At 43.4% G+C, this 24,869-nt stretch overlaps 1 protein-coding gene across 3 annotated transcripts in view; it reads right to left on the bottom strand.

Annotated features, from left to right (window-relative positions):
• Nucleotides 1-3,306: 3,306 nt before the first annotated feature.
• The window catches only part of LOC121271614 (BTB/POZ domain-containing protein KCTD5-like), a 45,997-nt gene continuing 24,434 nt past the window's right edge, over nt 3,307-24,869 (bottom strand). The window contains exon 6 of one of the 3 annotated variants that reach the window (XM_041177654.1): nt 3,307-3,595. In XM_041177654.1, the coding sequence (XP_041033588.1) occupies nt 3,590-3,595 (6 nt within the window). In that variant the 3' untranslated portion in view covers nt 3,307-3,589. Of the gene's footprint in view, nt 3,596-16,082; nt 20,177-20,742; nt 20,988-24,869 lie in introns of those variants that run through there. The other 2 variants (XM_041177653.1, XM_041177652.1) reach the window with 2 other exon arrangements.

The raw sequence follows: 24,869 nt of genomic DNA, 5'->3' as shown, positions 1-24,869 counted from the left end.
CTCCTCCATGTTGAACACCACTTGGAGGATGCACTGAGGGTGGCAAGGGCACAGGATGTACTCTGGGTGGGGAACTTCAATGTCCATCCTCGTGAGTGGCTTGGTAGCACCACTAATGACCAAGCTGGCTGAGTCCTAAATGACAAAGCTGCTAGACTGGGTATGCGGCAGGTGACCTCAACCTGCCTGCCACAGATGCATCTGTCCATGACAGTATCGGTAGGAGTGACCACCGCACAGTCACTGTGGAGGTGAAGTCCCGCCCTCACATTAAGGATATCCTCCATCGTGTTGGGTGGCATTACCACCGTGCTAAATGAGATAGATTTCGAACAAGTCTAGCAACTCAAGGCTGGGCATCCATGAGGCGCTGTGGGCCATCAGCAGCAGCAGAATTGTACTCGAACATAATTTCTAACCTCATGGCCCGGCATATCCCCCACTCTACCATTACCATCAAGCCAGAGGATCAACCCTGGTTCAATGAAGAGTGCAGGAGGGCATGCCAGGAGCAGCACCAGGCACACTTAAAAAGGTGTCAATCTGGTGAAGCGACAACACAGGACTACTTGCTATACAGCATAAGCAGCAAGACAGAGCTAAGCGATCCAATAAACAACAGATCAGATCTGAGCTCTGCAGTCCTGCCACATCTAGTTGTAAATGGTGGAGGATAATTAAACAACTTACTGCAGGGAGGAGGCTCCACAAATATCCCCATCCTCAATGATGGAGGAGACCAGCACAGCAGTGCAAAAGGCTGAAGCACTTGCTACAATCTTCAGATGGAAGTGCCAAGTGGATGATCCATCTAGGCCTCCTCTGGAGTGCCCCAGCCATCACAGATGCCAGTCTTTGGCCAATTCGATTCATTCCATGTGATATTGACTGAAGGCACTGGATACTGCAAAGGCTATGGGACCTGGTAAGATTCCGGCAATAGTACTGAAGATTGTGCTCCAGAACTTGCCACGTCCCTAGTACAGCTACAATACTGACATCTACCCGGCAATGTGGAAAATTGCTCAGGTCTGTCCTGTACACAAAAAGCAGAACCAATCCAACTCGGCCAATTACTGCCCCCATCAGTCTACTCTCGATCATTAACAGTGCTATCAAGCGGCACTTGCTTAGCAATGACATGCTCGCTGATGCCAAATTTGGGTTCCACCAGGGCCACTCAGCTCCTGACCTCATTTCAGCCTTAGTTCAAATATGGACAAAAAGGCTGAACTCCCGAGCCCTAGCAAAACTGGTGTCAATGAGAATCAGGGGGAAAACTCTCTGCTGGTTGGAGTCGTACCTAGCACAAAGGATACAGTTATGGTTGTTGGAGGTCAATCATCTCAGTCCTAGGACATTGCAGCAGGAGTTCCTCAGGGTAGTGTCCTAGGCCCAACCATCTTCAGCTGCTTCATCAACAACCTTCCTTTCATAACTGGAAAAACTCAGCAGGTCTGACAGCATCTGCGGAGAGGAACACAGTTAACGTTTTGAGTCCGTATGGCTCTTCAACAGAACTAAGGAAAAATAGAAAAGAGGTGAAATATGAGCTGGTTTGAGGAGGGTGGGACAAGTAGAGCTGGATAGAGGGCCAGTGATAGGTGGATATAGCTAAAAGATCATGAACTCTCTCCTCCATCCCCACCCCCTTTCCAATCCCCCCTTTTTTTTCCAATAATTTATATAGGTTTTTCTTTTCCCACCTATTTCCATTATTTTTTAAATGTATTTCCATCCATTGTTTTATCTCTACCTTTTAGCGTATTTTGATCCCTTCCCCCCACCCTACCCCCCACTAGGACTATCTGTACCTTGCTCGTCCTGCTTTCTACCCTTAATGTCACCTATTAGCACATTCCTTAGATTATATCACCACCTTCAACACCTCTTTGTCCTTTTGTCTGTGACATCTTTTGGTTATCTCCACCTATCACTGGCCCTCTATCCAGCTCTACTTGTCCCACCGCCCCCCCCCACCACCCCTTAAACCAGCTTATATTTCACCCCTTTTCTATTTTTCCTTAGTTTTGTTGAAGAGCCATACGGACTCGAAACGTTAACTGTGTTCCTCTCCACAGATGCTGTCAGACCTGCTGAGTTTTTCCAGGTATTTTTATTTTTGTTCTAGCCATATAAATACTCCGGCTACAAGAGCAGATCAGAGGCTCGGAATCGTGCAACGAGTAACTCACCTCCAGACTCCCCCAAAGTCTGTCTACCATCTACAAGGCAGGAGTGTGATGGAACACTCCCCACTTGCCTGGATGAGTGCAGCTCCTACAACACTCAAGAAACTTGACACCGTCCAGGACAAAGCAGCCGACTCGATTGGCACCACATCAGCAAACACTCACTCCCTCCACCAAGCAACAGTGTGTACCGTCTACAAGATGCACTGCAGGGATTCACCGAGACTCCTTCAACAGCGCCTTCCAAACCCATGACCACTACCATCTAGAAGGACAAGAGCAGCAAGTAGATGGGAATACCATCAACTTCCCTCCAAGTCACTCACTATCCTGACCTGGAAATTTCTCGTCATTCCTTCACTGTCACTGGATCAAAATCCTGGAACTCCCTTCCTAACAGCACTGGGGATGTACCTACACCACATGGTTTGAGTGCTTGAAGAAGGCAGCTCACCACCACCTTCTCAACGGCAACGAGGGATGGACAATAAATGCTGGCCCAGCCAGCAAAGCCCATATCCTGTGAATGAATTTTTAAAAAAACTCAAGGAGCTCAACACCATCCAGGACAAAGCAGCTCATTTGATTGGCACCCCATCCACCACCCTGTAACATTCCACTCCCTCCACCACCAATGCAGAGTGATAGCAGTGTGTACCATCTACAAGATGCACAGCAACAACTCACCAAGGCTCCTTCCACAGCACCTTCTTAACCTGTGACTCTACCTAGAAGGGCAAGGGCAGCAGATGCATGGAACACTACCACCTGCAAGCTCCCCTCCAAGTCATACACTATCCTGACTTGGAACTATATTGTCATTCCTTCACTATTGCTGGGTCAAAATCCTGGAACTCCTTCCTTAACCTAACAGCACCATGGATACACCTACACCACAGGGACTACTGCAGTTCAAGAAGGCAGCTCACCGCTATCTTCTCAAGGGCAATTAAGTATGGGCAACAAATGCTGGCCTAGCCAGTGATACCAGCCTCCCACAAAGGAATTTTTAAAAAAACAAGGCAGATAGATGAAGTTAAATATACATCAGACATTATCTCATTGAATGGTGGCACAAGCTCAATGGGTTAAATATTCTCCTCCTGATCGCAGATTCCATCTTCAAAACTATTTCTTTTATTATAATAGCATTGGCTGCAATGCAATGATAAATACAGGGAAGACAGGGATCTGCACTGAACAATAAGTGCAGAAGGAATCAACGGTGACTATTTCTCCATTTCTTTTAGGTTCCGTTGCAAATGTTCTCCAGAAAGTAGACGTCAAACTGGTCGATCAGTCTACTTGCAATAAAGCTTATTCTTACACCATCACTCCCAGGATGATCTGTGCTGGTTACGATGAGGGAAAGAAGGATTCCTGTCAGGTATTGTGCGTTATTTCTGTGTTTCAACAAAAGAAAAATATTGACATGGCAGCTTTCTGTCTTCAATAAGACTGAGTTGTTCAAGTCATTGGGTTGAATTTTCCTAGCCCCGTGGAGTTGGCTGTGGGGCGGGGGAGGTAGCAGAAAATGGGGGGGCACCTGTTTCCAGTGGCAGGAGAGTCAGTAAGAGTTGGTAACCAGAGGACACGGATTTAAAAACAGGGGGAGATGAGAATGAATTTGCTTACGCAGTGAGTTGTTGTGATCAGGAATGTGTTGCCTGAAAGAACAGTGAAAGTACATTCAGTTGTAACTTCCAAAATGGAATTATTTGCATGCATAAAAAAGAACAATTTGCAGGGCTATGGAAAAAGAGTAAGTGAGTAGGACTAATTGGATATGGTCGTTTGGTAGTACGGAACTTGAGAATTGCTGAAAAAAGAAACATGTCAAAGCTTTTTGTCTTGCACCCGTCAGGACACTTCACAAGAATACCAATAAAGGGAAAACAACAATTTGTACTGTATGTGAAGAGAATGTTGATTGGTTGGAAAGTGGTATTGCCATGGAGAATGCATCAGTGATGGTGACTGACAGTTAACTGCCAAGTATTGTTTGAAATTTAAACCAGGCAGCTTGACCCTGATTGGTCAAGGCATTGCCCTGAGGAATGAGTCAGTGAATGGCTGTCACTTATTTTGTTTAGCTGAAACAGGCGTAAGGTGTGTACATGTTCTTTCAGTCTGCAAAGAATAGGGCCGTGTATTTATATTTGTAGCTTCCAGTACATTTAACGTGCCACACTGCAAGTCTGACAATCTTAAATAGGTTGTCAGCGTAATTCTTAGCACACTGAGGATTATTTAGCTAATGTTGTCCAATCACGGAATCACATCTAATGTTGGACACTGTTCTGAGTTTTGCAACCACATTGTGAACAGCGGCTGGGACATGCTGTTTGATATGGTCCGCCAGTCTTTGGGATGTACAGCCTACATATCTAGCATCACATTGGCACTGAAATTCATATACCACATTACTCATTTGTGTGATAAGCAGAATGCCTTTTTGGCTTGACAGCAGCACCCTGTTAACCACTAGCTTAGACATGTCTCTTTTTTCAGCAATACTAATTGGATAGCTCTTTCACAGTAGGCCAAGTGGCATCCTTCGGTGCTTTATTAATTTAAGATCACCAAATTTAGTGGTCACTGCAGCACTACATTAGGTCTCAATCTCAATGGTTAGGAAATAAATGCTGGCCCAGCCAGCAAAGCCCATATCCTGTGAACCAGCCACATTTCTTGTTGCCGATTACCATTCACTAATCTCTGCTGGGAAGTATGGACATTAGGTGAGACCAGCAATGGGCAGCCTGGTAAATATCCAACTGACATTCACCGTCTGCTTGAACAGGAAGGGTGACCACTTTGGTGCTCAAGGAACCGATCTGCCCACTGGGCTTGATGTCCTTCAGAGGGAAAGGAACATAAAACCTTTTCCTGTGTTAATTTTATTAAAGTACTTCAGCTACTCGATCCTCTCTCAGCCCTCCTCGTTTTCAATATGGGTGGTTGAATGAATATATGATAAAGTGTTCCAGTAGACCACAGAACAGCAGATGGTCCCCAGGAACTATTTCCAGTCCATACTGAGTGAGCTGATCTCAGCCGCAATGGAGGGATAAAAAAAAAATCAGCTCCTGCTGCCTCTCCCAAGCACTCTTTCCTGGTGTAGGCATTTTTTTTGTGGATGTTGAGTAACAAGTTTCAGCTCAGCCATGATTTCTCTTTGGTCAAATAAAAGAACTTATTTTATAATATATCACACCTCATACACTCTCAGGACGTCCCAAAGTGGTTGACAGCCAATGCAGTGCTTTTGAGATGTGGGCACAAATAGTCTTCTGTCATTCAATGTCCAGGGACTCAAATGAACAATGACCATTAGGGCAAGGATTGGAGGGCTTCATCACCACCAACAATGTACATTTATATATCGCCTTTAATGCGACAAACCATCCCCAGTCACTTCACAGGAACATTATGAAATAAAATTTGACACTGAGGCATGTAGGGAGATATATTAGGTCAAGTGACCAAAGACCAATCACAGAGGTAGGATTTAATGAGCATGTTGAAAGAAGAGAAGAAAGGGAGAGGTTTAGCAAGGGAATTCCAGAGCTTAGGGTCCAGGCAGCTGAAGGCACAGCCACAATGAAGTGATGAAAATAGGCAATGAGCAAGAAGCCAGAATTAAAGCAGAGAGATCAGGGAACATTCTAGGACAGGAGTAGATTACAGAGGTAGGGACAGGCAAGACCACAGAGGGATGTGAACACAAGGCAGAGATTTTTAAAACTGAGGTGTTGCCAGAATAGGGGCCAATGTAAGTTGGCAAGCACAGGGGTTATGGGTAAATGGGGCTTGGTGGGAATTGAGAGATACAGTTTCCCAGAATCAGTCAGGATAGGAGGGAAGAAGGAAAAGCTCAGAATTACTTATCCACACTTGTTAAATATCAATAATGCAAGAATTCTTTCCAAACTGTGTGGGGCGAAGCGCAGTGTTATAAAGGTCATCAGTGCTCCCAAGGTTAAGTGAGTAGCCATGTGATAAAGTGCAACTAGTAACTGCATACTGCCCAATAGCTCATGTCTGGGAAAATTTACTCTCATTTAGAGAGGCAAAGATTCTCAAACTGTACAATTGTACTCCTGTCAAATATTTAATATTCCTCATCTTTGCATGACTGTTTTTAAGCTGAGGTTTTTGATTATTCCTCTTGATCTGGTATAGTATGTAGCCTGGTCTGACACTTCTTTCCAACCTCCCCCCTCTCTTTCTGTGTGTTTAATTTTGATTCTTTTGTGGATTTTATGCTCACCAAGCTGAGAGATTTTTGTGGAACCCTTTCCATTTCAGGCAGTCTATCTCAACAACAGGTCAGATACAAGAAAATTAAGTGCAATGCAAAACCCCTTTACTCTCTCGCAACAATGTGCCCTAACCTCAGTATAGTTCATACGCCATCAATGTGACATTGCCCACACAAGCTGTCCTATGACCCCTTTGTCAGATTGCTAATTTGTACTGAACTAAGGGATGATTTAAGCTCTGTGTTCATGCCACACTGGTTTGAGATTTCCTGCTACGCATAGGACTCTTACAGCCTATAGAGTCTAGGCTGAATAATAAGCCTTTATACAAGGCACTGGTTAACCTTCAGTTGGAGTATTCTAACCACATTACGAGAAGGATGTTAAGGCCTTGTAGAGGATATAGATTTACTAGAATGATAGCAGAGATGAGGGACTTCACTTGTGGAAAGATTAGAGAAGCAGGCATTGTTCTCCTTAGAGCAAATTAGAGGGAAAATTAATAAAGGTGTTTCAAATTTATGATGGAGAGGGTAAAATTGTTTCCATTGGCAGGAGAGTCAGTAACTGAAGGACAATTGGCAAAAGAACAAGAGGGATAATGAAGAGATTTTTTTCATAAACCCAGCGAGTTGTGACCTGGAATGCACTGCCTGAAAAAGTGATAGCAGATTCATTGTAACTGCCAAAAGGGAATTGGGTAAATCGGGATTCCGGACCATTCTCAGGGCTGGGGGAAAGAGCAGGGGAGTGGGACTAATTTAGTTCTTTCAAAGAATCACAATGGAAAACGAGGCTATCGATAAGGCAGAATCAGACTCAACAGTGATGAGGTACAGGGTAAGAGATTTGGGTGCCCTTGTATCTCATCCATGAAGGGACTCAGATGAAACACCATGGAGAAAGAAAAGAATAAAAGCAATAAAATGCGTAGAACATACAATACAAAATCAGGCCATTTGGCCCAACGTGTCCATGCTGGTGTTTATGCTCCACACGCGTCTTCTCCCACAATACTTGATCTAAACCTATCAACATATACTTCTATTTAAAACATGAATGCAGTAATATTTCCAATTTGTGAATTCCCTCTTTACCTACAGGGTGACTCGGGAGGGCCACTCGTCTGCAAAGAGCCCAGTGGGCGGTGGTTTCTAGCCGGAATCGTGAGCTATGGTTACGGCTGCGGCCGGCCAGAATATTACGGAGTCTACACACGAGTAACCAGGTTCATTGATTGGATTCACGCCAATGTTTCGTAACCAAAGGGAATCCCCACATCCGCCAGAGCCAAGAGGTTTGGATGTGTAAGACTGCCAGAGGTAGTGAACCTGCTCCCACAGAACTATCACTCGTAACCTGGGTCATTGGCAACTTTTGATGGTGTCAGCCTAGTGGTCAACCACTGAGTTGTCAATGTGGTCTCCTCTGTAAATAATGCAGCCAATGAGCTGATCAAGGTGACTGGGTGGCCATTTAAAAAGGTTGGAGGAGGGTGGGGAATTTAGCGATGCTATTGTTACTGAATGTTTGGAAGGTTTGTGCTATTCAGGTCAAAGAACCTTAGAAACAATTTCTATATCAGACAGCCAATGTGAGAATTTTAACAGCTGATCAGAAAAGCGGACTTGCAGAGAGAAACCTCAGCCAATTGTAATGGCCAGGCCTAGTTTTTTTCCCACCAGCCTAAACTTGGGCTGAAGCATCCGAGCAGCCATTGGGAACATTGGGAGGCATTCAGGCCACCCACCGTATCCGAGGTAAGTGCATAGATGGTCTGGCAAGGGAGGGGAGATGTAGGTTCCAAGGCAGTCAGGAGTACAGGAAAAAGATCATACGCAGTCTGTATCTTCACTCCATCTACCCACCTCAGTCCTGTAACCCTTAATACCCTTACTGAGCAAAGATTTATCAAGCTCAGTTTTGAGATTTTTGATTGACCCCCAGCCTCGAGTTTTTTTTGGGGGGTGGGGGGGTTTGGAGGAGAGTGTGTTAGATTTCTAATACCTGTGTGTGATGATTCTTGGCATCATCCCTGAACAGCCCAGCTCTAAGTTTATGTCCCCTTGTTCTGAACTCCCCCCCCGCCCCACCTCCACTGCTCACCAGAGGAAATAGCTTTTCTCTGTCTATCCTATCAACTCCTTTAATCATCTATGATGACCTCTTCATCTTTGCAGATCTGTGGTCTCTTGAATGATGCATTTGGTCTGAAATTCAAGGAAGCTTTTTGTTCTGGGTCCCTCACAACTCACTTCAGATTGAGTTAGGAAGAGACAACATCCCGGCTCACAAGGGTAGAGAAACAATAATACAAACACTTCGAGCACACAGCAGTTGGTACAACAGTAATTATTTTCATCAAATAATGCATGTCAGCTTGATATTCAACTGTTTCATCCAGCACCCACTGCCCCAGTCTATGCAGGCTACATTGCTTCGGTGACTGAGAGGATGGGCTAGCCCAGATACTAGCCCCAATCGGTGTTGCTGAGACCTAGAAGCTAGAAGTGCCCAAGGGCAAGGCAAAAGGTGAACATATCGCTGTTGCTCAGTGGGTAGCGCTCGCACATCTCAGTCACAAGATGGTTGGTTAAAGTCCCATTCCAGAGGCTTGAACACGAAAGTCAGGCTGACACTTCAGTGTAGTACTGAAGGAATACTGCACTCTCAGAGGTGCTATCTTTTGGTTGAGATGTTAAGCCTGAGACCTGGTTTACTCTCTCAGGTGGACACATGGCATTATTCATAGAAGAGCAGGGGAGTTCTCCCTGCTGTTCTGGCCAATATTTATCCCTCAAGCAACTAAAATCTGATTAACCCGGTCAACATCACAATACTGTTTGTGGCAGATTGACTACTGTGTTCCCTAAATGACAACAGCAATTGTTAATTGGCTGTAAAGTGCTTTGAGAAGTCCCAGGTCATGAATGTCTCTATATAAATGCAATTTTTTTTGCCTGTTCCCACTCAGTTTTTGATTATTTTGTCTCCATAATATGGATTATTGAACTTCTGATACCATACATTGATGCTCCAGGGGGTTCTGCTACTATGACCCCTTTTATTTCAATTCCAGTTGCCATCCAGAATTGTAGAATGATACAGGAGGCCATTCAGCCCATCATGCCTCTTTGAAGGAGCTATCCAATTAATCTTACTCCCTAGCCTTCTGCCCGTTGCCCTACATTTTTTTTTTCTAATTTAAGTCTTTATCCAACTTGCTTTTGGAAGTTACTATTGAATCTGCTTCCACCACCTTTTTAGGCAGTGTTACAGATAATAAGGCACTGTTTTAAAAAAAAAACAAATCTCTTCATCTCCCCTCTACAAATCACTTTAAATCTTCAACTTCAGACTACCATCCTCCAACTACTGGAAACAGTTTCTTCTTATTCCACAAAAACTTTCACAATTTTGAAACTATTAAATCGCTCCTTAACTTCTCTATAAGAACCACAGTTTCGCCAGTCTCTCCACATTAACTGGAATCTCCTCATCCCAGGTGCCTTTTTTTTAAAAGAATAAAAAATATATGGGATCATCTCAAATGATTTTGTGTTTTATAAGATATTTGGCGCAGTCCAAGTTTTGTGTCTATTTGAACTGGAGGGACTTAATTTAAATTATGTAATGTTCTTGCCTATTGGTGCTTAGCAAGGAATGCTTATGAAACAATTATTTTGCACTACTGTAACTTCAAACCAGGGGCAGAAGGCCCAGCTTGAAACAGCACAATGCAAAATTTAAATGACTTAGGAGCAGAAGTAAGCCACTCGGCCCTTCAAGCCCGCTCCACCATTCGATAAGGTCATGGCTGATCTGATTGAGATCACAATTCCACTTTCCTGTTGACTGCCTTGTTTATCAAAGATCGACCCAACTCAGCCTTGGATTAGTTCAATGGGCCCAGCTTCCACTGCTTTCTAGGGAAAAGAATTCCAGATTAACTAGCCTCAGAAAAAAAAAATTCTCATCTCCATCTTAAAAAACCTTATTTTTAAATCTTGTCCCCTCGTTCAATTCTCCCCCACAAAAGGAAATATCCTCCCGGTATCCACCTTGTCAAGTCCCCTCAGGGTCTTATGTTTCAATAAGATCACCTCTCACTCTTCTGAACTCCAATGGGTACACACCCAATGTGCTCAATCTTTCTTCATAAGCCCTTCATCCCAGGAATGAGTCGAGCGAACCTTCTACGCTTTGCAGAGGATAGTGAAAGCTGCTGAGATAATTCAGTTGAGGTCTGCTAACCAAGGATCTTCCTTGATCTACAACTTACTCTTAATTCAAAGTCGCTTCCTTCAATTTATTAAATAATTTAATTTTTAGCTGTCTTCTGAACAATGAGGAAGTTAATCAATTAAATGGACCAGTTCCAAAGTTCACTTAGATAAAAGCAAAACTGCAGATGCTGGAAATCCAAAACAAAAATAAAAATACCTGGAAAAACTCAGCAGGTCTGGCAGAATCTGCGGAGAGGAACACAGCTAACGTTTCGCGACCGTATGACTCTTTAACAGAACTAAGGAAAAATAGAAAAGAATAGAAATTTTCTATTTTTCTTTAGTTCTGTTGAAGAGTCATACAGACTCGAAACGTTAACTGTGTTCCTCTCCGCAGATGCTGCCAGACCTGCTGAGTTTTTCCAGGTATTTTTATTTTGTTCCAAAGTTCACTTAGTGAGTGTAACACAAAAGAAAGTGTCACAGAACCACTGACCCAGCTCAGTGCAAGAACTCTTTTTACAATCCTCTCAGGTTCCCACTGTCACCTGTCATGGGACTAGAAAGATGAAACCACAGTCCCTTTTTTCCAAAGATGATTTTATTGGTCTGGTTAGTGGAGTGTGAGCATCACCAAGACCTGGGTTTATATCTATCCTAGACAGATGGATGTAAGTCTTGCCTCTCTCTGTAGCTGCTTGCCTAAACAGCAAAAGTTGCCTCACTCCGAAAACATCAGATTTTAGGGCATTAACAGACAGGAGGGTAGAAATTTCGTGTGGACTCTCCTAATTTCCAACCGTAGTTTTTAGTGCATTCCCCAGAACTTGCACCTATCTTCCATCAAAGTTGTGACAGGAGAACTCACCCCAGAGAAACTCTGCCCCAAGTTTTAAGTACTTTAAGGTTTGCCGTTATCTGGCATCCAGTTCCCAGCAGGTTTGGGTTCCAAAATGTCATTTGGCACTAAACCACCAAGCTGCCCTGACAGCAAGTGGAAACATAGGAACAGTTGCAGTGGAGCATGCTCTTCTGAGATTGAAGTTCAAGCATGGTGTTGAAGGAGGGTAAGAGGGAACTCTGCTCTGAATATAAGTTGTGCTATATCTGACCTGGGGGTGTCTGACGTTGCTGATGAGCAGTCCTTTCCCCAGATCTGATGCCTCTCGCCTTGGAATGGCATGAGAGAGAAACCCAGTAGATTTCTAGACAGTCCCTCGACCCTTAGAAACAGCAAAATGATCCAATTTTGGCGAACAGTTTAAAACGCTTGAGACTCTTCCAGAGCTGACATTCAATATTGATGTGATTCTGAAACTGCTGTTTAGTGATGCTGCTGTATATTTTTTATAAAATGAATTATAAAATAACGGTGTCCATATTTTTATTCTGACAGGGATTATGATGTGAAGTGTGTGCTGGGGGGTTGTTCCGTGCATTATATGATTCAAGATTGCGGATTGAAGCAGTGGAAAGATCTTGCAAACATATTTTAATTTCCCCTGATTTTAATCAGGGTGGGGGAAGTGGGTAAGGGAAGCATAAGCCCTGAAGCAGGAACAAATCTCAAGAGCAGCGTCCAGAGACATGGAGGACCAGCTCATACAACAGCTGTGACTTGCTTGAATAACCATTCTCTGACTCCCCAGAACCTGGCTTAATCCACCATTTGACCAATGGGTGGCAGTGGGAATCCGACCATCAGTCTGGGCTTGGGACTCTGGAGACAATCAGATAGGTTGTGAAGACAGTCCAGGGAAAGGTAGGATCAAGGGTTCCTCGTTAAGCTCAGAGGGGCACCACTGTTTCTCTTTTCCCATACTAAAACTTCAAGTTAAGTTTGTCCACCTTAGCTTGTAAGGAGCTGGAGTGGCTCAGTGGGTAGATCTCCTGCCTGAGCCAGAAGGCCCTGGGCTCAGCCACTGGTGGTAAACCAGTGTGCTTCGGTGCCAGTCCCCAGCCTGGGTAGATGGGTTGTGAGGAGTGCAAGGCACTGAGAACCTGCCAGAGACCCATTGGGCTTCGTAAACTTCAGCTCATCCAAAACTCTGCTGCTTGTATCCTTTGCTTGCTGATCTCTGCCTGGCTATACCTCTAGATCAAAATTCTCACCCTTGTGCTCAAACCCCTTTCTGGCTTTGCCCCCCTCCATCTCTGTAAGCTCCTCCAGCCTTCCTAAGTTCTTTCTGTTCCTCCAATTCTGGTCTCTTGTGCATCACTGATTTTCCTTCAGTCTACCATTGGCGGCCGTGCCTTTGACTGCCTAACCTTTAAAGCTCTGCATTCCCTCCTAAACCTCTCCATCTATGCTCCTGCAAGCCATTCCTTAAAACCTACCTGCGAGTAAGTTTTCAGCCACCTATTCTAACATCTCGATGTGGTTCAGTGTCAGATTATACTCTGTGAAGCAGCCTGAGACATTTTGCTATGTTAAAGGTGCAATATAAATGCAAGCTGTTGTCACTGTGGAAAGTGCCAGATGCCACAGCAGAAAACATTCTTGAAATGTGGGGCAAAACGCTGACCAATGCAACTCACTGACAATGTAACAAAAGTGCTCCCACTTTCCTACTTCCCTGGCCTCTTCAGCCAAAAGTGACTTTTTTTTGGGAAAAAAGGCTGCCAGTCTAATTTCCAGATCATATCCACACCATCACCGCCCCCCCCACCCCCCCACCCCACCCCACAACAACCACAGTACTCCTGCTTTTTGGCAACAGCTCCTCCAATGCTTATGGGAATGGGTTGACCTTTGAAATTCTGCTACAATTAACTCTCCCAAGCATGAGGGCACAGCATGGGGCTCAGTGGGGTAAAGCCAGTGCAGCACAGTGTGTGGAACTTGCAGTGGGGAGTTACACTTCGGCAAAAGTTAAACCCTCACTCCATGAGGCAACTATCATCAGGGACTAATTTCAGTTCTGTTCTTGGTCACAACGTTCAAGCCGAGACCACTCTGGTTAAACATTTACTGTGCTTGTTCAACATTCGCGCCCAGAAGGTTATATAAATAGGACTAGCACATCAAAGGCTGATGTATTAAAGCAAACTACAGTTGAGGAGAATGTAACCACCACTCTTGACATTCCCACAGATAAACACTTAATGAGCCAGATGCTGAGTTATGCACATGGGGTTGCCAACTCTCCAGGACTGGCCTGGAGTTGAGGAAATACAGGTTGCTACAAGCAACATCTAGGACAAAAATTATAGGTGGCATTAAAAAATATTGTGCGCTGTTCTCATTTTCTTGAAACGCTCATTTATTAGTTGTAAAAATATTAGAGATGGGAGTGTTGGCCAATAGAATAAGAGTCTTTTCACTTCACATGGTGTGGTAAGGTTGAGTATTGCAAGGATGGACATTGTAGGGAGACCAATGGAGTACAGGATCAAAACTTCCGGAATATATCCAACCAGGGATGGCAACCCTACATACACACACAGAATGCCTGTAGATCTGGGTTGAATTATGTGACTTCAGCCACAGCAGTACTGGGACTCTACAACAGGAATCAGTCTGTGTGCTGGAGGGAATGGGGAAGGATATCACCTAGGCTTCCTGATCATTATCCAGTGAGATCCACAAAATACATGTGAGCCTCAGGAAAGCAAGAAGGAAAAGGAGAAGTGTGGAAGGGACAGGACAGCAAGGGAGAAAAGAGTAGAGGCACACAGATGTTCAGGGAGGGAATTCCCAAGCTTGGGGCCAGCCAATTGATGGCGGAGCCACCAATGGGGGAGTGAAGAGGGTCAGGGCTACACAAAAGGCCAGAATTGGAGATGAGCAGGGATGTGGGGCTGCAGGAGGTGATAGATGGAGAGAGAGAAGCAATTTGAACATGTAGATATGAGCTTTAAAATTAGGATCCTTGAGTCACACTATCATTGTCCAGGCATTAGGCAGTAAGGCAAATCCCAGATCATAAGGTGGATGGAGTCCACTTATGAAAATGATCAGTGACACTGAAACCAAGATACTTATCTAGTGCAGACAAAATTTGCAGCAAATAATTTTTTTTATATACACCACCATCTTCAAGGGTAATTAGGGATGGACAACAAATGCCAGCAATGCCCACATGCCCCAGCATTTATTGCTCATCCCTATGCAACTGAAATGCTTATTAGGCCATTTCAAAGGGCAGTAAAGAATCATGTTGTATCGCACCCAAAGCATCATACAGACCAGATAAGGACTATCCCTAAGGCACACGAATGAACTTGATGGGCTTTTACAACAATTCAGTTGTTTCATGGTCATCATTACTGACACTAGCTCTTTATTCCAGATTTATTTAATGGAAAGAACTTCAAATTCCCCAGCTGTCCTGGAGGCACTCATGTTTTTGGATCATTAGTTCAGGCCACTGGATTATTAGTCTAGTAGCTTAAACGTTATGCTACCATATAGCTGAATAAATTCAGAACTTCAATTCTTTAGTAACACATAAGGCGTAAAGTTAACACATGGCTGGAAGGATAGCCCTCACTTAAACTGAGAGGAACCAGCGTCCTTGGAGGAAGCACGAACAGGGATCTGTGGAAAAATTTAATCTAGTCAACAGAGTGAAAGGGAGAAACTGACACACAGACAAAAAGTGAGTGAAAAAGACCATGAGGTCATATGGGCAGAGTGGACAACTCCCAAAATATGAGTTCCATACACCAATTTCCACAGAAGTCCTTAGCAGCTTTGAAACTGCATGGAATTGGAAGCAAAATGGATTGGTAATTGGTTGGAAGGCAAGAGGTAGACAGTAACAAGAAAAGGAATGTTCTCTGATTGACAGCATGTGACAAAATGGTGCTGCCCAAGGGACCTGTACTGGACTTACAGCTTTTTCATAATTTGGACGAAGAAAGTTCTACATCCAAATTTGAGGAAGGAACTAAATTGGGAGGGACAGCAAGTTGGACAGATAGGAGGAGGTGGGTACAGACGGACTAAAAGGAGTGAAAAAAAAATGTCAGTTGGAATTTAATGTAGAGAAGTGTGAGATTACCCACTTTCGTTCAGAGAATAACAAATTGGAATATCTTCTTGCTGGCAGGGAGCTAGTAACAGTGAAGGAGCAGAGAGATTAGGGTGCCCATTTCCACAATCACAAAAACTGATGCACAAGCACAAAACAAACCCAATTAGGCCAATGGAATATTGGCCTTTACCTCCAAAGCAAGGAAGTAATTGCATTTAGGAAGCACCTTGCATGCTCATGGATTTATTGACGCACTTCGCAACCAATAAATTACTTCTAAAGCAGTGTGATTGTTGTTATTTAGGGAAGCAGCAGCCAAATTGCACATTACAAGGTCCAACAACCAGGGAGGACACAGATGACCAACTAATTGGTTTTGGTGGCATGGGCCTGAGGAATAAAGTTGATCAGGGCAACAGCTTGAGATACCAGGAGCTTTATTCAACCGAAGTCATGAATAAACAAAACAGTAGCATAAAGGAACGCATGTTTCCTCAGCAATGTGGACGACAACCAGTTTGGTCAAACAACTCCCCAACAAATGATTCCCATCTACAGAGGACACATGCAAGTCACCCCTGGAAGATTTGGATGGTACCAACAATTGTCTTCAGGAAATATCTCCAAGCAGAGTCTTGGTGTGCACAGACAACTGTTCACCTTTGGAAAATCAGAGCCAGCTATACTTTTAGTGCTGACAACCACTTTTAAGTTTTGACTTGACCTTCAGGATTTTAAAAAAGGCTGGAACTACATGGCACCTGCTGAAAGAGAATGATCACAAGATACTTACGGAGAAAAGCCATCCAATCCATTATAACTCAAGCATAATATCAGAGTATTCTCCTCCACCACTCTACTGACAAGTCCATTCCAAGTGTTGATCATTGTTTGTGTGAAGAACTCCTAAAGTCAGCACCTTTTAACAGTTTGAGCCTGTCCTACTTCCACAGTATTATTCTACATTAGCCTCGCCATATCATTAATATACCTCCGAACCGTAACATACCACCATCAGATCCCCTCTGAAATATCATCTTTCCAGACTAACTCCCTGAATACCATAGTTTTGAGCTTAAGTAGTCCTCTTTTGTGTCTTTTCAAATTACAAATTCTCAATGCCATGGGTTTACCAGTATCTTGCGTCATTTCCTTAAAGAAATCAAGAATAGTTCAACTGAGGTTGAAGGCAGGATCACAGCCTTTGTGAAGTTTTGTTGACTGCTGTTTATCAGGCTGTTATAGAGCTAATCCTCAACTTTACTTCCAATAATTAATTCCATTTTAAATTGAAGCTAAACTAATTTATCTCGTTATAATACATTTAATTCTATTATTGGAAAATCACATTCTTCAGTCAGTTCTCATTACCCAACGGGATCCTGCATTGTTGGAATCTGTTTTGCCACGCTCTTTGAACTTGGGCGCCCCATTTGCCTGTTTTTAAGATATTAGCACTTCCCGGAGTCAGATTCCACCGACCCCCTTCGTAATAGTCAGTCCCTCATAAAACTCTTCCCTCATCTCTCTCAGCACTCTAGAATAACTACCATTTGCCCCATAGAATGCATCTGATATGACGGTCCCAGCTTTTCTAAGAAGCATTGCCCATCTCAGTTATACTAAAGTATTTGAATTATACTTCAGTTCCCTTTCAGAGGGTTGGGTGTGGGGGTAGGGGGAGTACTTTGTTCATGTCCTGCCTTGGGAACACTTTGAGGAAGTCATTATAATGTTGCCTGATGTGCTCATTGGCTTCCAGCTCATTTGGAGTTCAAATGTTCCAGCCGCTTCTCCAATAGCCCCCTTGCTACTACAGTGCTGAAAGATTTTAATGTCCTGCTATGCTTTAGCAGCCATGCCTTTTTCCAGGTGCTATCACATCCATTGTACGATTTCCAACTCGGTTACAAACACCAGCTCAAATAGGCAATGCTTCTTGTGGCTTTCATTTGCACAGAAGCAGGCTGGCTTTTCCCAAATTATATTGAAGTGAATTTCTTATGGACAATAACATTCCTGTTCATGCACCCTTTTCACTTCTTCATAGAGCAAACAATCCTACTTGCCGAGTTAAAAGAGCTCAGTATTTCTGGGGGTTGGGAATGCACGCTCTGTTTTGTTGTAGGTTTCTACCTGAAGAAGGTGCAAACCCTCCAAGATTAAGGTTTCATCTCCAAGGCACCAAAAAGCACCCAGGAGAAGCTTAAAGGAGGCATTAATATTGGGTTTTTTCCCCATTTTTCACTGAACACTTCTGTTCATTAGTCACAAAAAAATATTGGAGTTGGGAGGAAAAGGTTGTTTATGCTGGGTGATATGGGTGGTTATGTGATGGAATCTCCAGAAATACGCCCAACTAAAGCTGGCAACCCTAACACCCAGGACATTACTAACCTGTTATTCTACGTGCTGAGCAGCCTACACATTTCCAGCATTTTCTTTTTCCATTATGGATATATCCAGTTATTCCACCTTTACTTGTGAGAGAAATGGAGGCTTTTAAAAATATTTTGGGGGAATATTAAATTATTCTGTAAAGAAGGCTGTGTGCGTGTATAATTTAATTAAGCTGGGTAGAGGCTTATAGGAGAAAGGTTATCTGAGGTGTTTAAAACATGAGAAAGGATAGAAGTGTTAGGTTTGAGGTACAATAGGTTAGATCTAGCATTTGCATTTTTAAATAAGTTGATAGTTTGAATATTAAAGGGAAGTCAGAGGGAACAAGAAACGTTTGCATCTTGCAGGAATTTCACAGGTAAACAGAAGAGGGGATGTATTTTATTGGCTTGAAAGCAAAGACAAAACAGAGACATGAAAGGTTTTATATTTGGAAGGATTTGAGCTTTAAAGAGGTGCGAGAACAATGGAACCTGAGAAGAAAGGAGACAAATGATATTTTAGAGTTGCTGTAGCTGGAGCTGAGCTGGTAGCTCTGGGCAGGGAGAAGATGCAGTTTGAATCAGCCATACTGTCAAGCCAGAAAAGTCTTGAGCTGCAACAAGCAGTTTTGTTCTGAAACCTTGGATGTCCATAGCAGAGTGGAAAAGAGTTTAAAGGGTCGTGTGGTGTGCCTTTAATAAAGCTACAGCAGTTTGCTTTGGGTAATATTACTGCATTTTTATAGTTAAACATCAATAAGGGAGTGTTAGCTGAAAGGTGTTTACTTGTGGGTCTGATCAAGTAGAAAGTCTTTTAGGGGGAATGTGCTGTGAGACTAATACTAAGTATAATCTTGTGTGCTTAAGTTTTCTTTTATTCTTGTTAATAAACCTTTTACTTTTAATTTTTAAAATCCCAAAAGTGTTCCTGCTGAAGAGATCAATACCTTACCTTCTCGTTTTCAGAGTACAAAATAAAAAGGGTAAGCTTTGCGCAGCAATTAACATCGGCTGTGGTCATAACACTTAGAATATGAGTCGTGATATCTTGCCAGTCGAAGTATTCCAAACCACTCAGCTTTGTTACACGCGAAGACTGGAAGTGAGCTTGTTCAGCCCCATTTTAAAACCTGATGGAGTGCACAAAGGCTCTGAGTTGGGGATTTTTAAAACTCTCCAATGTGAGAGAGGCATACTCGCTTCAACAACCCCATTTCATTAAAAACAAAATCAGAAATTCCATTAAAAAAAATACAGGACCAATGAGTAAAAATGTATTTCCACACAATATTTATCCACGTTACTGTTGTATTATCAATGCTATCACCAAAACTAAATAGCTGGCAGTTCAATCTAAACCCTCAGCCAGCCACCTCAAAACTATTTTATTTTTAAAAAGTGTTCACTATAGATTAGTCTTACCTTTTACTTATAGCTAAAGCTAAAATGTACCAAAAAATTCTCATTTAAAAAGTTAACATTTTCAAGTACACTCCCCAGTCCCAGCATCTCAACTACTCAAAGCTTTGGCCCCGACCATCTGTAAACAAAAAACACAAAACCGGGGAGAACACGATGGCATCTTGTTAATATTCACTTGCTCTACGATGTCTACATTGATAACATGCATTGCAGACCTCAAAATGGCGGCTGAGCTGTCCAAAGTTTTGCCCAGTGCGGCGAAGTCCAATAGTGTTACCACCACTAATTGTTCCACTTTAAAAAAATAAATTAGCTGCCGTTATCCTGCCAGCATCAGAAATGCCTTTGGTACAAAAGTACCACAATGTCCTTTGTGTAAGGAATCTCCAGCCTTCTGCAATCAACAACACAGAAATAAACGGTATTCCCCAAGAAAGGCTGCATGTACTGAGATTGCGAGGAGTGAACCCGCACCTGTCCTCTTAAACCCAAAGAGGAAAGAAAATCTGCATTTAACAACAAAAGGAGAATTTAAGAAGAAATAAAATTGCAGAAACAGTTGTGTGTGTCCTGCTATGGCTTTTGGTGTTGTGATATGCTGTAGAATTCCACATTGTCCGTAGAGTGGGATACACATCATTTATATAAAAAGGGAAGAAAAGGTGGATTGAACGCATCCTCTCACATTGTTGAGCCTTTTGCTTGTAAAAGCTGTGGGAAGGAAGTTAGAAAAAAAAGTTTGTAATTGCAGGCACCAATAAAAAGCTTCTTTTAAAAAGAAACAGTTTGGTTCACAGCCTTTGCTTAATCAGGTGATTAGTAAAGAGACCAAGAGAAGATGATGGGTCTAATGTCTCAGTGACTTCCCTCCAATCTTTTTCACTCCCCTTTTTAGATTCAGAGATCACTTCCAGTGCTAGGGAAAGGTGACAGCAGGCAAATAAGTCACCCTTTTACACTAACATGCTCACTAGTTTCTGGGAGAGCTGCTCCATACCCACCTGCACTAAATAAAGAACAAAATTAATGCCTCCGCCAATTGTCTGACTGTTATGGGGAAGCACCTTGACCTTGCTGCACAAAACAGGACTGAGGAATTCTCAGAAAGGACAAAGTTTCATCAAGATCATCTCAGGCAAACTTAAACCAATAAAAACAGTCAAATACTTATATAATGACAGTAGTGCCTCCCAGCCAAAACTTGTTTAAAAAAAAATAAAACGTATATAAATAATTTCAGCATGGATTTGTTGGGCTGAATGATCCCTTTCTGTACAATTAATACTTTGTAATATAGGGAGGGAACTTAAAAACAAGGACTGGGCAATACAGGTGAACACAGGGCTTTAAATCCAGCAGTGTCACATCAGAGGCATATTCAGTTTTCATTAGTCCTGTGGAGAGCTGAAACAATCCACACATGAAACTTTCGTGGTTTAGTTTTATGCTGCACTATATAATATTTCTCCATATTACGTTAGGTGTTGAAAACAGGAACTGTTGGAAATAGGTCAGACAGTATCTGTGGAGAGAGAAACAGAATTAATGGGCTGGATCTTACCGCACCCTGTCGGGCATGTAAAATACGCCAGGTGCCTAGCCCAGCTTCCTCCCACCCACCCTGGCCTGTTCCCTAGAAAGGGAGAAGCAGGGGGGAGGGGTGCAAAGAACACCCACTACACTGCCAGGCCTTTTGAGGCCCTAAACTCCCCAATTACATGGCAATTAAGGACCTCAATCCACATTCACTGCGATGAAGTGCTGGCCAGTGGCAGACAGGGCCAGAGTGCAAAGGCCATTCTTGAAATAACTTCTTGAAAAAGCAGCAGGAAAGTGGGGGGTTCATTATTTGGGGGAATGTCTTGTGGCCACCTCCCCCCTCACCAAGATGCCACAATACCCACCCCCCCCACTTTTGTTCCTCCTGCCTGCCCTGTAACACCCACTGCCCTCTCCCCACTCAGCTCTTGAACCGTCAGCCTGTTTAGGCCGCCAGTAGCATGTTATTGCAGCGAGACAGGCTTTTTATACGTTGTCCCATTCAGGACCAACTTTCCTTCTGGGCCCCGGGGAGGGGTTGGGGCGTGTGTGTGTGTGTGTGTGTGTGTGTGTGTGTGTGTGTGTGTGTGTGTGTGTGTGTGTGTGGGGGGGGGGGGGGGGACAGTCCAGTCCTCACCACCCCCAGGGAATCCAGCCCAATGTTTCTGGCCGATGACTTTTTATGAGGGGTCTGACAAAAGGTCAAACGCTTGCATCACAAGATAAAGGTCATCGCACTAAAGAGAATACAGAGAAGACTCAAACAGATATTGCCAGGAATGGATAATTCTGGCTATGGCAGAAGGGTAGAGATGGGCTGGATGGGGTTATTTTCTTCTGAACAGAGGAGGCTGAGGGAAATCTAATTGAGGTGTATAAGGTGAGGGCCTATATTGGATAGGAGGGACCCCTCAGCAGAGAGATCTATAACCAAGCACAAAGATTTAAAATAATTGGCAGAAGGACGAGAGACGAGGTGAGCAGAAATGTTTCTATCCTGAGGGTGGCCGGGGTCAGAAACTCATCGAAAGGGTGGCAGAGGCAAAAACCCTCATAACATTGAAATATACTTGGACATGCAGCTGAAGTGCTATTGGCCAAGAGCTAGTAAAGTGGGATTAGGCTGGTTAGTTCTCTTTCTGCTGGCACAGGCACAATGGGTTGAATAGCCTCCTTTTGTGCCAGTTTTTTTTCTGTTTCTCTGCTTTTAACTAACTTCCCATTGGCACTGTGGATCCAGAGCCCAGCACAGGTTGAGAAGTCAATGTTCTCAGGCAAGTTACAGTTTAAAGGAGCATCCCAACAGCTTGTGCTCAAATATTCCCCATAAAAAAATGGCCAAAGAATCCCAAACTGATTCAGCCCATTCCCCTTTCACCCTCATCTGCCTGACGAGCTGCATGTATTGTCCTGTTATAGGCACTTCGAAGTGGCAAGCGTACAAGACTGTAACCAAATCATGTTTCTCACCCACTTATTTGTAGAAAACAAAACTTTGAAGTTAAACCATTTTCAAGGTAGGCAAATACACACACAATTTTCTGGAAAAATATTTAAAGCATGCACTAAAAGTACCAGTCACTCGCAGAGCACCCATCCTAGCTGCACTGCCTGGCTAGCCCAAACATACACAAGCTTACCAACCGTTCATTCATACCACATTGTAAGTATGCCAACAGACAACTATAGAGAGATGGAAAACAAGAGCTATGCATAGAAAGGAGTGAAAGAAGGGTAAAGAGAATGACAGAAAATAAAAAACAAAACTGCGACAGGGCAGACATAACACACAAAAATCAAACTCATACCAAAAGCAGTCAAATCAACGAGCGCACACTGACACCCAAACACAAGAGGGGCAGCTGCAAACACAAGGGACATAAGCACACATGCAGGAGAGTACCCATATTCAGAAAGACGTGAATGTGCTTGCATATACAAATGGTTGCGTATACACAGGAGAGGCATTTGCACAAGTACCCAAGACAGGGGCACACAAACAAGTAAAAGGATGTGCACACAAACAGAAGTGTTTTCGGCACACACATGACGCACACAGGGGCTATGTATATCCATGTGCGCCAATGAGGGAAAAAGCAGGTATGTGACAGGGGTACATATGTTTTGCTCATCCAGACACACAGACAAGAGAACATGCAAACATGAGGAGCTGGACAAGGTTACAGATTTGGGAAGGGGTGAGGCCAGAAAGAGATTTAAATACAAGGATGAGAAATTTTAAATTGGAGGCACTGTGGATAAGGAAGAAGGACAACAGGACTGAATGCAAACAGCAGAGTTCTGGAAGAGCTGAAGCTGATAAAGGATGGCAGGTTAATCTGGAAAGCAACAGAATGGTCAAGTTTGCAGGTGAGCACAATGTACAAGGGTTTCAGCCACAAGTGGACCGAGGGAGGGATAAGGAGGTGAAAGTAAATGGTCTTTGTGATGGAAACATGTTAGATTGGAAGCTCAGCCTGGTAATAGATTGTGAACAGTCTAGTCCAAGATGAAACAATGACTGGAAGGGGATGGAATTGGTGGCAGGGGCTGAAGATGATAACTGCAGTCTTCCCAACGTTTAACTGAAGGACAGCACAGATGAAGTAGCAGGGTCAAAAGAATTGATGGAGAAATAGTTACATAGCCTAGTGTCCACATAGAAGCAGAAAATATCAAAGTGCAGCATATAGAGGTGACCAAGGGCAAATCTATAATCATTCTGGAGGTAATGGTGCACAGGGAGGCAGAAAGGCTGCTGCCTGAGATATCTGGGCTGCAGTCATATAGATAAGAGTAAAACTAAGCGTGGACAATCCCATTGAGCTGGACAATGAAGAAAAAGCTTTGGAGGAGATCTGATTGTGGCAAACGTTGAAAACAATGAGTCTCGCTCACATATATGAAAGGGTTGCACCTGCATGCATTCATTTACACACAAAGCATACAGGCAAAAGGTACAGGTGAATGCACACAGGTGCTGAAACTTATGCACACGCTAAGTGACATAAATGCAGACAATCTCGTTCACCCTGAGCTAGACCAGGTCTTCGTTTAAAGATGGCTTATTTTCATAATTCACAACACACGAATGCTGAAACGATACCACCACCAACTCATTATAAATCACTACCAGTTCTCACCACCGTATATGTGAGTTACATTTTATTCCCCGTCATTCATACCACAATCAGCTTCCTCGTCCTCGCCCTTTATCCAGCATGCAGCATGCACAAGGGGTCAAATGTTAAACAGAAGAGTGGCTAAAGATTACGAAACAATAACTTTTACACTTAAAACGTTTTGCAGTTTTACTTCAGAACGTGCACAATTTATCAAGTAGCTCAGCAGTTCACAGGCACTCTGTCGAATTCAGTGAATGGGGAACTGGGAGGCCAACTCTCAAAGCAGAGCTGCCATGACTTAATATGCAGCCTTGGAAATGGTTTGGGGAAGGGCAGCCCCAGTTATTGGGACCAGTCAATAACAGACTTTAAATAAAACGGAAATATACTTTTCACTCACTAACAGAAGGAATATGAGAAATAGGAGCAGGAGTAGGCCACACAACCCCTCAAGCCTGCTCTGCTATTCAGTAAGATCATGGCAGAGTTTCTACATCAACTCCACTTTTCCACCCTATCCCCATCTTTCATTTCAGGATAAGGCTTGTATTGCTTTAAAACACTGTTTGAGCTAGAATACTTACTGCTAAGGTATCACATTAGATTTTTCTTTTACTTTGCAGTATCACAGTTCACAGCTCAACAGTGACACCTCGGGGTAGAGCATCAAAGTCAGAGTGAGCTGGCAGTACCTGGTATCCGGGACATATCAATTATCAGTCTGCATAACTCAGAGGGTC

Source organism: Carcharodon carcharias, chromosome 31 (assembly GCF_017639515.1).
Source record: "Carcharodon carcharias isolate sCarCar2 chromosome 31, sCarCar2.pri, whole genome shotgun sequence".
Classification (NCBI taxonomy): Eukaryota; Metazoa; Chordata; class Chondrichthyes; order Lamniformes; family Lamnidae; genus Carcharodon; species Carcharodon carcharias.
The sequence above is the reverse complement of the archived record's forward strand: the minus strand, read 5'-3'. Positions and strand labels throughout refer to the sequence as shown.